The sequence below is a fragment of the Alligator mississippiensis genome, chromosome 6, assembly GCF_030867095.1.
Source record: "Alligator mississippiensis isolate rAllMis1 chromosome 6, rAllMis1, whole genome shotgun sequence".
Taxonomy (NCBI): domain Eukaryota; kingdom Metazoa; phylum Chordata; order Crocodylia; family Alligatoridae; genus Alligator; species Alligator mississippiensis.
This window is the reverse complement of record NC_081829.1, coordinates 47,603,944-47,620,796: the sequence shown is the minus strand read 5'-3', so window position 1 is coordinate 47,620,796 and position 16,853 is coordinate 47,603,944. Positions and strand designations below refer to the sequence as shown.

The 16,853-nt window shown below is 45.4% G+C and overlaps 1 protein-coding gene across 8 annotated transcripts in view; it reads left to right on the top strand.

Moving 5' to 3' along the window:
- ANK3 (ankyrin 3) overlaps positions 1–16,853 on the top strand; it is a 731,099-nt gene that overhangs the window by 541,926 nt on the left and 172,320 nt on the right. For all 8 annotated transcript variants that reach the window (XM_059729850.1, XM_059729852.1, XM_059729851.1 and 5 more), the window contains one exon: positions 13,522–13,620. In XM_059729850.1, coding sequence (XP_059585833.1) covers positions 13,522–13,620 — 99 coding nt within the window. The remainder of the gene's footprint in view (positions 1–13,521; positions 13,621–16,853) is intronic.

Sequence of the window (16,853 nt, the reverse complement as noted above, 5' to 3'; positions counted from 1 at the left end):
GCATTTTCCATGAGGCTCAGGCCCCACCGACCAGATCTGGCCAGGGCTATGCAGCTAGCATGTGTTTACACAGGAGCCATGCCTCCCGGAGCCATGCCCCCTGCTCTAGTGCAAAGCCAGTCTAGCAAGCCACACTGGACTGGGTTGGGTCAGGTCCCACTGTGTGCCATCAGCTCTGCCGCAGCTGCCATGCACCACCAACTCCACCCCACAACATCCCCCTGCCACTCCTCACACCCATCCACGCCCACCCATACCCATAACCCCCTCCACCCCACATCTCTAACTTACCCTTGACAGCACCAGGGGCAGCAGAAGCACCACAGAGATGCTCTGGCCAGAAACCAGTGCATCTCTCCTGGAGGACTGACTCCTGGGTTGCCTCCAGGCACAGTCTGGGACCATGCCTTGCCCCACTATTCTGTGGAGCGCTTTTTTTTTGAACCCCTGGATCTCCAGGGGTCTAATGTTGCCCTCACGCTGCAAACTGGCAGCACAGGGAACATTTTTTCATCCCCACATGTGCCTCTTGCAGCATCTCAAAGGGCTTTGAGACACTGTAAGACGCACGTGTGCACTGATGTGGATGCGCCCTAAATGTTTTGAAGTCCATACATTATTACCCTACTTAACTCAGTTGCTCATTTTATAGTTTGTTTTAAAGAATTGCCCATACTATGTCTCTCCCTTTTTCATGTAAAATACAGCAGCTGCCTTATGATTTCTGTGCAAAATACTGACCTATATTCATCAGTATGTAAAGAGTAGTTGTGATTAGGGCTGTGCGAAATTTCACCAGCTGTTTCATTTTGATGCTGTTTCAACTCATTTTGAGCTTGAAACAGCAAAATCAAAATGAAACAGGACTTCGAAACAGCCACAAAACAAGGTCAGTCGAAACATTTCAAAAGTTTTGAAACATTTCAAGTTTCAAAGCTGAAGCTGGGCTTGCCTGCAGGGAAACAGAAAATAAGGAGAGGTAGAGGGGGGAAGTCGGGGGAAGGACTGCTGTTATATTGACTGTGTAGCTGGCCAGTGACTATCATCCTTCCCTGAGGTTCCGTTCAATGCCCATGCTCTGGGGGAGGGATGGAAAAACAGCATAAAAGGCAGCACTGTTTAAACTGGCTTGCTTTCTGCCTTGGGGTCAGTTACTGAGCTGTTTTCCAGCAGCTCAGCAGCATCAGACAACAAGGGCTACCATTCATTTCCTACTTGCTAGCCAAGCAAGAGAGATTTCAGAATACCTTTCTCTTTCTTACAGATGCTTTTATTTTATTATTATATTCATTGATTTATTTTTTTCAATTTTATAATTATATTGGATAGGATGTAATATTATAGAATTTAATTTATATAAGAAGCGAAATACATTTATATGTTATTTCTATATATCTAAAGCTTGCAGCATACACACATTATAGAATTTATATAGGAAGCAAGACATATTTATATTTGTCATTATACGTTTATAGTTTCTTTGCACCCACACACACATTATCAGATTTATATAGGAATGTGAATAAATGTATATATTTGTAGGAAAGCAAGACATGAAACACACCATAAAGCATGGTGGAAAGGCAGGTGGTGGCAAGCCTTCAGGGAGGGGCGGAAGACGGGGTAGAGGGAAGGGTGTTAGTTCCCCACCCTGCAAACTGAGACACAGCCTCTTTCCTCCAGCTAGAAGGGATGAGGTTTCCACAAGTAGCGAGGAGAGGGGAGTAGTGCCAGTGCCACTGCCTGTGCCTGAGACTGCATCCCCTCCATGAGCACCAGCCACCACCACCATGAAAACAACAAGCTGCAGCACCAGCACCAGCATGACAGTCTCCTTGACCCCCATTTCACTTCCCATACTGAGCCTTCCAGTGCCAGAGGAAGACCTGGAACTGGATCTCAGTGCCCGAGCAAGGGAAATTCTGGGGAAGGAGGGGGAACCATCTGAGTTTGTGCACCATACCCCTCAAGTTTCCCCTAGAGCCAGGTCTCCTTCCCCAAAAGGCACTTTGGAGAAGGTTGAAGTAGAGGTGGAGGCAAGCGGCCCAGCTGAGTCTGCTCCTCCTGTTGCTGTGCCTTTGCCTGCTGAGGAGGGGGAAAGTGCAGCATCATCCATACATGCACCTGCACCCCAGAAGCAAGCACGTAGTGTGGTCTGGAATCATTTTGAGCTGGCAGATGATCCCACATATGCTATCTGCCTGCACTGCGGAGCCAAAATCAGCTGGGGCAAGGGAACAAAATACATGAGCACCAGGTCCCTGTGCATCTCCACAGGCACCACCCCCTTGCCCTTGCTCCTCCTCAGCCGGGCAACAGCAGGAGCATGCCCAAAAAGAAGTCCCCCTCTTGCTCCAAAGTCCCCATCCCCACAAAGCAGAGGCAGGCCACCCTGGAACAGTGAAGGAAAGGTGGACAGAAAGCGGGATGTGTTTCAAGGACGAGCAAGATCACCCAGAGCATTGGAGAGATGCTTGCTGTTGATGGCCAGCCCTTCTCCTTAGTTGAGCGGCCAGGGTTCAGGCAGCTCATGGCGTTCATGGCCCCATCCTACCAAGTGCCCATATGTACCACCTTCAGCAGGACAATGGTGCCCTCCCTGTATCAGGCATGCAGGAAGTACTTGAGGGAGGAGCTGCTCAGCATAGGTCCGCAGTTGGCCTTATACTTTACCTCAGATGGCCTTACACTTTACCTCGGACATCAGGAGCAGCTGGGGTGGAAATCATGCCTACCTCCCTCACAGGGCACTGGTGTGACCATTTAGGTTGTTGGTGGGCTCTTCTTCCAGCCAAAGTGATGGATGAGTCCTACACGGCAACAGAGATCATGGGGTCAATGAACCGCTTGGTGCAGGGGTGGCTCATTGGGCAGGGCAAGCTCACCCCTGGGGTTCATGGTCACCGACAATGGGGCCAATATGGTCAAGGCGGTCCATGATGGCATACAAGTTGCACAAGGCGGTCTGCTGTTTGGCATACAAGTTGCACCTCATTGTCAGGGACACCTTGGACGGGGACAGGGCTGCTGGTGACAGCACCGGCACCACCAGCAAGCTCATTTCCAGATGCAGGAAGGTGGCAGCTACTTCCACCAGAGTATCAAGGGGAGCAAGATGCTGCAGGGCAAACAAACAGAGATGAACATCCCACAGCACAAAATCATGCAGGATGTGGAGACTCGGTGGAACTCCACATACCTGGTGCTAGAATAGCTGGTGGAGCAACAGAAGGCCATCCATGAGATGGCCTTGCTCAGGGAGGTTGGGATCAGCGGCCCCCTGAACAGAGCTGAGTGGGATACCAACTCTCAGATATTTGTGGGCCTTAACCCTTCCTTCAGGCCACCGAGACCCTCAGCGCTGGTGATGCGCTCCTTAGCCGGGTGATCCCCGTAGTAAGGGAAGCCAAATGAAGAGCTTCCAGGGGATCAATGTTCAGAGCTGGGGCAAGCTGGTGTCACCAGATGTCCAGGCACTGGTGAGGCAGTTAAAGGAAGGCATCAGGAAATGGCTTGATCCCTTGTGGTCCAGTACGGTCCATGTACTGGCTGCCATGTGTGACCCAAGGGTGAAGGACACCATATGTGGCAGCCAAACACTGAATCAGTAGACGGAGGTACTGGTGAAGAGAGCCAGGGAGACAGAAGGGTGGAGGCAAGGAAACGTGGAAGAGGGGGATCCGCTGTCCCATGCTAGCATGCCATCCACCAGCCAGTCTCCTTCTCCACCACAGGTGCTGCCAATGTGGGCCAATGGCATGGCTTCCATAGTGGGATCCAAAGGCACCAGACCCCACCATGAGGCAGGTGGTGCTCAGGTTTTGGTGGCTGCTTATTTCACCGAGGACGTGGAGCCACTGCTGTGCAACAACATTGGCCTACTGGGCAAGCCGCAGCCAGATGTGGCAGGATCTAACCACGGTTGCCCGTGAACACCTGTCCTGTCCACTGACCAGTGTTCCAAGCGAGAGGGCGTTCAGCATTGCTGGGGATGTAGTGACACCCCACTGCACCTGCTTGGATCCTGGTTTGGTGGAGGTGGAGCAGCTGGTGTCCCTCAAGGTGAACCTCCTGCTGCTGGGGTTCCCCAAGCTCTAGGTGAAGATGGAGTGAATGCCACCCTCCTCGCTCCATCCACATCTATTTCCTTTTGTCATTTTTAAAAAGCCAGTTAATGCCCTGCTGTCAGAGCTGGAGGGGGCACATCACCAACCAGCAGGGGAAGAACAGGTCCCTGCTGAGCTTCTGTGCCAGGATGAACTTGGAGGTATGGGCTGGGGCTATGGGGAAGGAGAAAGCCCCAGGTCCTGGGCATGACCACTAAAACTGCACTCTGCCAGGATCAGGGAGGCCTGGTGGAACTACTGGCAGTGCAGCAGCCTTAGGAAATGCCAGGACCAAGGATGTCCCTGGTGAAAGACATGTAGGAGGCACCATAACCTCCAGCTACCATATGCACCCCCACAGTCCTGGCTGGGGAAAGCCCAGACCCCCCACATCTTTGACAGGCCTGAAGCTTGCTGGTTGTTTTGGAGTTGTGAGGCTCCAGGTGAGCTCAGCTTAGCTGCCTGGGATGCCAGTTTTCAGCTTGAAAAACCCTTTGTTAGACTGAGTAAGCACCTGCAGTTCATGTGTGTGCTGTTCCTGGATGGAAGGAATAGTAAAGAAGCCAGAGGCTGGCATGCAGTGCAGGCAAGAAAGCGAATCAGTGAAAATGGAAATGGAGGTGTCAGGAGCTGAGGGACAGGCTGGGGTGGGCAAGGAAGGGGGATGTAGCAGCACAGGTAAAAGTGTAGAGGTACCTGGGGAGTCAGATGTCCAACAGGTTGTAGTATGTCAGAATTCCAATGTCCATATTGAGTCCATGAGTTTCTGTACCTAGGAGGCTGATGAAATGAAGTTCATATCCTTCGTGGGGAGGATTCCTTCTGTGTCTGTTCACATTAATATTCCCCTAGGGCTGGAGACAGGATCTAGGATTTAGCTCAGAGTATCTAAAACACATATGGAATATTTGCATGCATCTCTTGCATAGTTCAGTGTTCCTTGATGAGTACAAAGAGATATATACTAGGTTCCGAAAACAAATCAGTGAACCTAGTTTTTTGGTCTAGTTAAATTGCGGTTAGTGGAGGCAAGGGCGGATCCTGAGGGGGTGTGGCAGCATGGTTTCACCCCTCTTTGGGCTGTGCTGCATGCATAGTCTGGGGATCTGGCTGGAGCCCCTGCGTTCACACAGCTCTGGAGCCCAAGGAGTGAAAGCTGCTGCCACCTTTTTTCCCCTGCTACTGAATTCAGCAGGGAGTGGGGAGGGAGGGGAAGGGCAAACAGCTACAGCATTCACTGGGCTCCTGAGTCGTGCAAAAGCAGGGGCTTCAGTCAGATCCCACCCCATACTGGTAAGCGCAGAGCTCACTGCTCATTCCACACACCCACTATTGCCCCAGCAAGAGGGGTTGTGGCATAAGCAACCCTATGTGCCACCAGAGGATTCTGCTATGCAAAGAGAAACTTCAGCTGGCCATTTAGGCTAATTATGTCTGCGTTGTCCTTCTGACAGAGGCCAGAGAACTTGCAATTTGAAGTGGACTCCAGTTTTTGATGTGAGTGGCAATTTGGGAAGTAGATGTTTGTCCTTCACTTGTCCTGTATACTCCAAATTGGGTGGGATTGGAGCACCCCTCACTGCCTCATTGTTAACTGAGGACAAGTAAAAAACCTAGCAGGGTCCTACAGTAAAGCTACCATTGCACTGTCAGAACAGTTATTTTTAAATGGATGCCAGTCCTTCCATCCATCCAGCAGCAAAAAGAGCCATGTAAATCCCTGGGTGTCCCTTCCCACTGCCTCTTTGGCCGTTTAACACCCAGCATGGAAGAGAAAGAAGAGAATGGATGAACCCCCTGCCCACTCTGCCTTCTCATACTCCTGGGTTATCCAGGAATAAGCAAAAGGTCTCTCTACATACCAGGGAGATTCTTGCTGGTCTGTGAATATAGGAGTCTACATGCTGAGTTGGTGCTGGTAGAGAGGGCACTGGGTAGAGTGGAGTGCTGTGGAGTGTGTGTTGGGAAGACTGGGCTCTACAACAGGAATTGACACCAGTCTGCCCCAGTGATCCAAGTTCACACTGAAGCTGCAGTATGGTGGTTAAAGTCACCATCATGCTTATTTGTTTATTTTCAGCATTGAGTTTCTTAGGATTGTTCTTTTTTAAGAAGTCTAGAGAAGGAGAAGCAGCCACAGGGATTAAAATACTGTATCTAAGGGGAATTCTTCCTGTTCTCTAACCAGCATTGCTAGAACACCTTTCCAGACTCTCTAGAGGTGTAGTTAATGTAGATGATGTGATTTATCATGTCACTTTGTACTTAAAGAGTCCTTCATCTGGTGATTATTGCCGTAATGATTTGTAATAGATTTCTAGCTCAATTACTGTGCGAGCACAGTATACTGTGTGAAATGTAAAATATTACATGTATTAGGATGCAAATTCCTATAGCCTGCAATGGCTCAGGAAAACTTTCTTATAAATGCTGTATGCTACAGCCTTGTGCTGGATGCATAGAAGCCACTTTTAATTTCAACGTCTCATTTTTCCATAAACCCTTAACTCTGAATCACATACCAAGGTACCAGTTTCAACATACTATTTTTTTCTCACTTGTTCTTTGCCTAACAATTAGAAACCTCTAATTCCAAGCTGAGTCCTTGAAGCCTTTTCAGCACAAAAAAAGTCTTTAAAGCCACATTATCTCTTTGTGACAAATGGGGGGGTTGCCGTTTACAGTATGAGTCTTGACAGATGCTGATGATAGCTGCGTTACTACAGCAGGCCACCTGATGGGTCCACTTCCCCAAACAGGTATCTAAATTCCCTTTAAACATTTCAAGCTATGTGTTAAATTTATGCTAACGCATGGTTTAAATTATGCCCTGGCTGGTTCAGCCAGGCTGTCTGCTGCTTTCTCTGCCATAGAACTTCTTTCTGCAAAGGGCACAATTCCACAGAGACTTCCAAGGCATCATATTTTGGGGTTCACTTGAATGTTTTGTTGGGGTCTAAACAAATTTTCATTAAAATCAGTAGAAAGAACAAGAAATGCCCTTCAGTATGAATGAGCCAATATTTGCTGACAGTATTTGTGGTGTTTACATCAGGTACTCAACATGTCCCATAGCATGCTTCTCTAGAGATATGATGCCTTCCTTATTAGATATATCTCTCCTATGTGATATAGATGGATTCTATGGAGCCTCATCCATAAAAAGGAAAGGCTTTCTGCACTTTTAACTTACATCCCTTCCCATCCTAGGATAGGCCAGTTTCTCTCATTAGTGTCTAGTGAGTTAGGTGAGATAGGAGGAGGGCAAATACATTTTTTCTGCTGATTAAAACTGGTAGGGCAGCACTGCTGTCATAGCTGTACAGGTCTTTGAGCAACAAGTCTTTGTTATTAAAGGTACATTCTACACTTTGTACTTTGAGGCAGTGCTTTTTATGCTTTTGTACTATGCCTTTTGGCTTCCAGGATTATAAAGTAGTCAGCTATGAGGTTATGTTCATGCCGGTCAGCTATAGAACTTCATTTTGGTAATATATTCACATACAGAGACCTTTGTATCATCAGTAAAATGTGCTTTAGGTGCTTTTAAAAAATAAGCTACCTATACAAGAGTAGTCCTTATAACTTACCAATGTAGCTGGGCTGACCCATATATTTCAGATTTGTAAGGGTGATATTTGCAGTATCGGAGTTAGCAGTAGCCCTATGTAAATATTGAGAGATAAAGTCTTGGCTTCAGAAGGAAATAATAAGATATATACAGATATTGAAGAATAGAATAGTAAGCATCACTAACTCATAAAAAATTAACTTGCTTGCAGTATTGACACCACCCCTGCTCAGGTTCCATTCCTCTTCCATATTTCTGCTTGACTGATTATGCCCTGCTTTCCATGGATGTCACAGTTCTGTAATTCTGTTTGACTATGTTTTCCAATGCAACAGTTCAATCAGAGTAAGTATCTAAAGGCATAGACACTAAAACTGTTCCCTGTCTTGCCCTAAGAAGTCATCTGGGTACATTTTGTGCTTAAACTACTTAAGTGGCCTTTTAAAATTAGCTTCCTTATGTTTAAAGGATATAGTGATTGGCACTACATAAATACTTAAGATAGATTGATCAAGTGAAAAGAGTGTAGGCAGTCTGGCCTAGTGGGCAGGCTGTCAAGTGATGACCATGTACAGGAGCTAAAGTCCAAGGTACCCAAACCAAGGGTTAATACCAGAAGCAGAGTCCCACTTATAGGCCAGTTCAAGGTTCTAGAGTTGGAGGCCAGATTACTATATTCAGGGGCAGAATCCAAATCACAGGCTGAATCAGGGTTCTAGAATAAGAGGGTGAGTTACCAAAGCCAAAGAAAATTTCCAAGCTGCCAGAGTCCAGAAGAAAAGCTGAGCAGGGTCAAACATCAGAAAACCAAGAACACAGGATCTCAAGGGGCTTACAGAAAGTACTGTTGGCTGGGCTGCCTATTAGAGCTTCTGACTACATTTCATAGATTCGTAGATTATAAGACCGGAAGGGACCTTCAAAGATCATTGGGTCCAGCCCCCTGCACCAAGCGGGAAAGATAACTCTGGGTCAGATGACCCCAGCATGGTGACTGTCTAGTGTGCTCTTGAAAATTTCCAGGGTAGGCGATTGCACCACCTCTGGAGGAAGCTTGTTTCACAGTCTGAACACCCTGACTGTGAAGAAGTTTTTTCTAATGTTGAGCCTGAATCAGTCTTCCAGGAGTTTGTGGCCATTACTCCTGGTTTCCCCCTCAGTTGCCCTGATGAACAGTTGCTCACCGATCCTCTGATGTTTTCCCCTAGTGTAGCGGTTAGCTACTACCAGGTCCCCTCTCAGCCTTCTTTTCTTCAGGCTGAATAGTCCCAGATCCCTCAGCCTTTCCTTGTATGTCTTGCCTTTTAAGACTCTAAGCATACAGGTGGCTCTTTGGACTCTCTCAAGCTTGTCCATGTCCTTGTTAAAGTGTGGCTCCCAGAACTGGACACAGTACTCCAGCTGCGGTCTCACCAGTGCTGAGCAGAGCAGAGCAGAAGAATCACCTCCTTGGTTGTGCTAGAGATGCATCAATTAATGCATGCCAGAGTATTATTTAAATTATATGTTGTTTGGTTCCTGTTTACAGCTATCTAACTAGCTGGAGGGCAGAGCCAGAAGTGACAATTTTCACCTGATCTGGCTACAGAAAGCTGTCTGTGACCAAACACAAGTGCAGACAGCTTCAAAAATGGCCAGTTAGGTGAAAATCTGAACCCTCATTGCATGAGGGGTCAGATATAGACATTTCAAAACAGAGTGTCTTCTGTAACTTCTGTCTGCACTGCCTCCCAGCCTGTCACTGTTTTCAGAATGGGAGGAGGGACAGGGAGCAGAGTGAGTTCAGTCTGGGGGTTTTTCAGCCCCCACTGATATACCAACAGTGAACTTCTGTTTGGTCCGGGAGATTGTTGTAACTCAGAATGCTTCCTGCAAAGTGTTCTGTTACAGTGGGGAGTTGCACTTCTGTCTGAACCCAGCGTTAAGTGAGTTTCACTTTCCTTTCACTGAACTGTTTAGGATGGATTATATTTGTTTTCTACCACTGGCTGCTTGCATTGTGTTTAGTGTTTTATACATGAAACATTTATCTCATTGAAACTTGCCATAGAAGGTGTGCAGTACTTCTGTGCAGTATTTTTAAGCTACATTATAAATATTTGTATTATAGCTGATAAAATTACAGTTTATGGCTATATGCTACCTCTTTCCTGTAACTGTAGCCATATATTACAGATCAGTAAAACTTTATTTGGTACAGCTTTTTCTGTTTGAACTGTGTCTCCAAATGCTTTGCAGAATTCAGTAACAGAAAAAAAAATAGCATATAGAAATTACAGAAAGTGTGATAAGGATGGCCTGGGCCAAATTCTGTTCCTCCTACATATGCAAATAGTTCCTTGCATCCTGCTCTAATTACGGTCTCATACAGGTTGTCCTGGGAGCATCACTGTTCTCTTAGGAGAAACAGGAGAAACCATGTGTCTACAGATGCTCAGACTTTTTATCCCAAAGTAAAAATAGTCACTCCAGGCAAAAAATAACCTGGGAACAATCACAGTTAAATCACTTGCAAGAGAGTTTCTTTTTGTAGAATGAATGTCTGTACAACACAGGCTGACGATGGGCAGTCTGGGTTAGCCAATTAGGGCTGCCATATGCACTGCTGCCATCTATTGCCAGGCAGACTGAAGGAGTCCACAGAGCATAGTGTGGGCACAGGATCCTTCCCTGGCTGCAGAGTGTCAGCACTGCAAGCTCTCCACTAATCAGGGCCTCGGTATTCAAATGTCTGTACACACAGCTCTGAGTAAGTTTTTCTACCATGAGACCAAATCTCCCAGATAATTTGAATGTGTTTGTGTAGCCTAAGATCAATAACAAACATCCCTTGACTTCATTGGAAGCCAAATCAGACCAGTTAGTTTAACCAGTACTTGCAGAAGTAAAGTAAGAGTTTGAACCAGTAGTGTGGTAAAATTAAAGTAGTCAAATATATGGCCAAATAAAAAGCCAAATTATGGCCTGGACCTGTGAGTGCAAAGGATGAAGGGAGTTTAAGGTTCTTTGAGTCACAGTCTCTCCCTCCCAAACTGCTTCTTGCACTGAGCAATTGTAAGCTGATGATCTAGCCCAAAGAAGTAAACTGAGAAACATCAAGGTTTCAAGTGATCAGGAGTTATCTTAGTAATGTTGAGATATTTTCTACTTTATTCTGGTTAGAGTATGCATGTGAAATAGTTTGATGACATAATTTTATAAAACAATGATAATATGTTTTGGTCACTACAGTTTATATAGTTTTTAGGGAATGTTTACTAGACAAATGGAAAAATCTGTTTCTTTCATTGACTGTATGAAAATATAATAGACTTTTTAAAATTAATTGTTTGTTTAGCACCATCCTTTTCATGGAAAAATCTTCACTGGTATATTTAGTGCATAGTCAGTGTATTTACTGTGCTGCTACAGCTTGAGCAATTTTTTCTTGGTTGTAACCAATTGAAGATTGAATATTGTTGAAAACATTTCTTCTTTCTTCTTTTAACTGAATCGGTGACTATTATTTGTAACAGGCATAATGTTATATAGCACTAAAAAAGTCATTTTGACATTACTCTGAATTGCTTAAGACAGATATACAGTAGGTTCCATCCTAGTGTTCGGCACATGAGACAGTTTATTTAAACACTGTAAACAAGGCACAGGTCAAAGAATAATCAAAACAGTTTGTAAACCCCCTGTAAGTTGTAGATGATATTATCATGTTATTTAAGAAATGTTTTCATATTAGAAATGTAACTAGAAATGAACAAATTATGATAAAAACTGTGCTGTTAAAGGGTCAAAATTCAGACTCAGTAGCCCAGTCATATAACCTCAAAATACTTTTATATAGTACCGTGAGCAGATCTAGGATTTCAAAAAAGGGGGTACAACAGATGTTGGCATCACAGCTTGAACATAGAGGAGCTGGGGCCAGCACTGCTGGAGCTCCCAGGCCAGCACTGGACACCTCAAGGGTGAGCAGGTATCAGGTGCAAGAAAGGGGCACCTGCCTGCCACCTCTGTCCCCTGGTGATCCCAGTACCCTGCATAGCCAGTACTCATACCCCCTGGCTGGAGCAGGCCAGGAGCAGCCTCCCACCATATTATTCAGTTTAAGATCAAAACAAAACCAACTTTATTTGAAGGTCCACAAGTTTGTTAGATTATATAAGTAAGCAAACTCATGCACCTTTAGATAAAGATGGTTATCAAGAATATTAAAAAGGAGAGAGGGTCATTAATGTCTGTGGAGTGAAGAGATTAGTAGAAATCAGGTACATTGTAATGAGCAGGGATCCGGGTTTTCTGTTTCTCACGGAAAAATGGAGTAATCTGTAGATTTTAACTTTTATAGGAGGCAAACATGGATTTCTCATTTTACCAGACAAACCTGTGGATTTTTCAATTATGCAATAAGCTCCCTGCAGGCTGTCAAAGTTCCAGCCTGCAGGGAGCTGAGAGGGAACGGGAGGAAGGTGATGCGACAGGGGGCGCCACATACATGTACATGCACATGGCCCAAGGCAGCCTGAAGAGCAGCTCCAGCAGGTAAATGGGGGGAGGTGGAGAGGGGGATTGAGGCCACTGTAGTGGGGGAGGGAGGGAGTTGGGTGGACCTGGGGTTGCTGCCCAGCCAGGTGGTGCTTGGGCCTTGGGGCCCAGGGCCACAATGTGTGGCTGCAGGGCCCCAGTGGGGAGCAGGATGAAGCCGTGGGTGGCTTGTCCAGGGGAGGGCCAACTCCCCACTGCCACACACACTTCTGAGGTGCAGGTGTTATACACTAATTGCCAATTGCTCAAAAGATGAGTGAGACCTTATAAGGTCAGCTGGAGCCTGGCACCACTCAGCCCCAGCAGTCCCAGCTCCCAGACAGCATGCAGAGTCCTGCCGAGCCGCGCTGCAGCTGTACCATGGGGCAGCTGCCGCACAAATGCCAGGTGGTGGGGGGGCAATCCCTGCTGCCCCCCAGTACCCCGTGCTGTGCAGGGGGGCTCTGCCATGACCCTCAGAGGCACTAATTGCCTTTTTTTGAAGTGCCAAGAGGCTGGGGCTGGGCAGGGTGATGGGGCCAGACAGGACAGCCATGGCAGCTTCTCCAGCAGCTCCTCCTGCCTGGGGAAAGGCAGGCACAGCCAGAGGAGCTGCAGGAGAACCTGCAGCCATCTGGCTGTGCCTGCCTCTCCCCGGCCAATCCAAATCTCTGAATCTTTTCTGAATCAATTCAGAGGCTTTGGATTTGATTCAGACCTTTTAATGGGTCTCCTGATTTGATTCAGATTTGGAGATTTGGCCAGTGAATCAGGTTGAATCTCCTCCAAATCGAATCAGTAACCAAAGCCTCGCACAGCCCTAGGTTGCATCCATTTCACTTCCCATTCAGTTTGACAAAAAAGTCTGTTTACAAGCAGGGTTCATGTCAGCTCTGTAAGGCGTAGGTCTTTTGTCATTTCCAGGGTCTTGTGGTAGAGTCATCAGTGGTTAACTGTATCATAGTGGTCAACTGTTAGGTCAACAAACACAGCTCTGGTGATTTGGCCTCTTTCAAAACTGTCCTCAATATGTTGAGTTAGATTGAGCAGCAGGCTCACTGAATGAAAGTGCAGTTGTAGTTTGAATTACAGATTGATCATACCATTATAATCCTAGCTATATGTCTACTACAGTTGAATATGCAATAAAAAAGATCAAATCATTTTTACTTGAAAATATTGTTTCATTTGTGGAATAAATGATTCAAACAATATTACCTGGCCCACTGCATACAGGACTTACATGCCCAAAAATGCTTCTATTTTTAAGTGCATGATATTTCACCATATCTGAAGTAAAAGGATTATAATGTTTTTGTTTAATAGGATGGGCTGACCCCTCTCCACTGTGGAGCAAGAAGTGGCCATGAACAGGTGGTCGAAATGCTGCTTGATCGTGGTGCCCCTATTCTTTCAAAGACCAAGGTAACTAGTACTCTTTAACTGTCTGCTAAATAATATTTGATCATTCTGTTTTCACAGTGCTGTATATTTTAGCTGGGTTAGGGGTTGGATACTAACTTCCTATCTTCATATTAGCTACATAAACTAGCATAGGACTGTCCAACTCATGGTCCAAGGGCCATATGTGGCCTCTGAGAGGGGAGCCTGTGACCCACAATGGTGCAACCTGCATAGCATGCACCCAGCCACTTAGAAATTGGACAGTCCTAAACTGGTGCATGGAAGATCCTTTGTTCAAAGAGCAGTGTTGAATGTTGTTGTTCATGGATGCTAAGTATGTGTTTTCATTTGTGAAGAGGATTATATGATGTTAGAGCACAGAAGTTAAATACTATTTCTAACCATTGGAATTTGGATGGATAGAAAATATTTGCTTGGAATGAAGGTATACGGATTACATTGAGGCTTTAACTTGTTACAGAAGTACCACAAGGCCACAGTAGAGTTAAATGATAAAAATAAAGTAATGTCTCTCTACAGAGGAGCTCCCATTTTCTGAACTGTTAGGCTGATTACTAAATGTTTCCATTTCTTATCCCTATACTTTGTTAAAATATGTGAAATTCATTGTTTTCCTTTCATGAGGCTCTTCATGGAAATTTCAAATCACTGTCATTAGGGTGGGCAGCCTACTTCATGTACAAGGATTATCATTAAAATGAGCATTTGATGCTGTTCCCTACATAGTGTTATTTCAGATACCAGGGTTAGCTCTGATGTATGTATAGCAATTGAGTTTCTAATGACACCACCATACTATGTATGCCTCCTTCCATTGAAGTTGATACATATGGGTGGGAACACTGCTATAAAAATTTTCATTGTACCAGTACAGGTTTTTGGAGCCCCTTTCTTCGCAATCCTTTCTCTTTTTGTGCCATGCAACAGCATTTTGCTAAAGTAGTTCTTGTTTCCACATGTTATTTTGTTTCTTTTTTTTCTTTCCTGTCCTCTTATCATCTCCCATCTTTCCTTTTATTCTCTCTCTCCCCACTAGACCCCCTTCCTCCCACCCTCCCACTGGAATATTTAGCATGTAGTTTGGATATGGCATCGTCTTTGGTCTGTCTCATGTCCCTGACATATCCTGTCATAGATAATGTGACTTGAGCAAATGAGAAGATCTTCCCTTCATCTGTATGCAGAATTGCCATTGACTCCCAAAGTCCTGAACTTGTAGCCCTGCACATGTGAGCTCCTCGTACTGCTGCTGATATGATGTGCAGCTGTTTGAGCAGCGTGTGAATACACATAGCCTTCACAGAGATACCTGGGCCAGGTACAGATATTATACTTTTACCGGTATAAGTGATAGGAAACCAGTCTATACCCGTAACAGAACAGAAGTTTGGCACACACAGACTGGTGTAAAACGGCAGAACCCAGTTAAAGATTTTCCCTTCCACCACCAAAGGGCAAGTGTGTGTTCTGTTCTGTAACGATCTAAACTTCGCAGCTTACAGGAAACCACATAATGTAGATCAATTCCGCCTCAGGCTTTTTGAATGTCTGTACCCAAGCCTGGAGTACGTTTATGTGGAGGGAAGGCTATGCACCTTTCTCTATAGACTTACCTCCCTCAAACCAAATCATCTTCCCTGCCCAGATTTAATCTGCCCTCCCTTCCAATAGCTCTCCCCAGTCTTTGGTGGGCCTGTGATTAAATTCACATAAACAACTTTAGCCCTGTTGTTTTGTTTCTGTTAAAAATAGCATGGTCACAGTTTTCAGGAACTGTATCCCTTGTTTTTAGCATGTGCAGCACTGATATTAATTACCTTGAAATTTAACCACCTATTTGAATACTAGTTTATCCTTTAAGAGTTTTTTAACCTTTTTTTTTCTTTCCAATGTGTCCCTTCAAAGACATAGTCATTTTAAAGAACGAGATCTGCAAAACTTCCCCAAATGTTGTGGCCTCACCTAAAAAAAATCTATCAGAAAAGTAAGAGTATGTGCTTCAGGATTTGAAATTGTAGAGCCACATGCTACAGAACTGGCTTAAAATGTGCTTATATGATTCTCCATGGCAATGTAATACCAAACACTAAAATCCTACACAAGCCTTTCTCCGGGGGAGAGGGAATCAATACTAGACATTAAAAAATGAACATAAGAAAAGAGAAGTATTGCTTGTTCCATTCTCTCTCTGATATGTTAATTTAGACTGGATTTGTGAGGTAAACTGAGAGGCAGAATACCTTTGAATGATGTTAATGAATCTATTAATTTGGCACTGGATTGCAATATTGTCCTCTGGAAAAAACACTTGGCTCAGTTTATAGAGTCATAGATGCTAGGGTTGGAAGGGACCTCAACGGATCATCGGGTCCAACCTCTGCTTAGGCAGGAAAAAGTGCTGGGGTCAGATGACCCTAGCCAGATGCCTATCCAGCCTTCTCTTAAAGATCCCCCAAGGTAGGAGAGAGCACCACCTCCCTTGGAAGCCCATTCCAAATTTTGGCCACCCTTACCTTGAAAATTTTTTTCCTGATATGTAGCCTAAATCTGCTCTCTGTCAGTTTGTGACCTTTGTTCCTTGTTACCCCAAGAGGCGCCCTGGTGAACAGAGCATCTCCGATCCCTAATGAATTTGTAGGCAGCCACAAGATCACCTCCCAGCCTTTTCTTGTGGAAGCTGAGAAGGTCCAGGGCCCTCAGTCTCTCCTCGTAGGGCTTGTCCTATCAGCCCCTAACTGTACGAGTGGCCCTCCTCTGGACCCTCTTGAGTCTATCAACATCTTTCTTGAAGTACAGCGCCCAAACCTAGATGCAGTACTCCAACTGTGGTCTGACCAATGCCGCATAGAGGGGAAGTATCACCTCCTTGGTTTTTTTTGTCATGCATCTAGTGATGCATGAAAAAGTGCGGTTAGCTTTGCTGATGATTTTGTCACACTGACAACTCATGTTCATCTTGGAGTCCACTATGACTCCGAGATCCCTTTCTACTTCTGTGCTTCTGAGAGGGTCACTTCCCAGCCAGTAGGTGTGCTGGTTATTTCTGCACCCTAGGTGCAGCACTCTGTACTTGTCCTTGTTGTACTGCATCCTATTGTGTCCTGCCCACTTTTCTAACCTGTCCAGGTCTTCCTGCAATCATTCCCTATCATCCAGAGTGTACACTTCAACCCACAATTCAGTATCATCCGCAAACTTGGACAGAATACACTTCACACCCACATCCAAGTCAC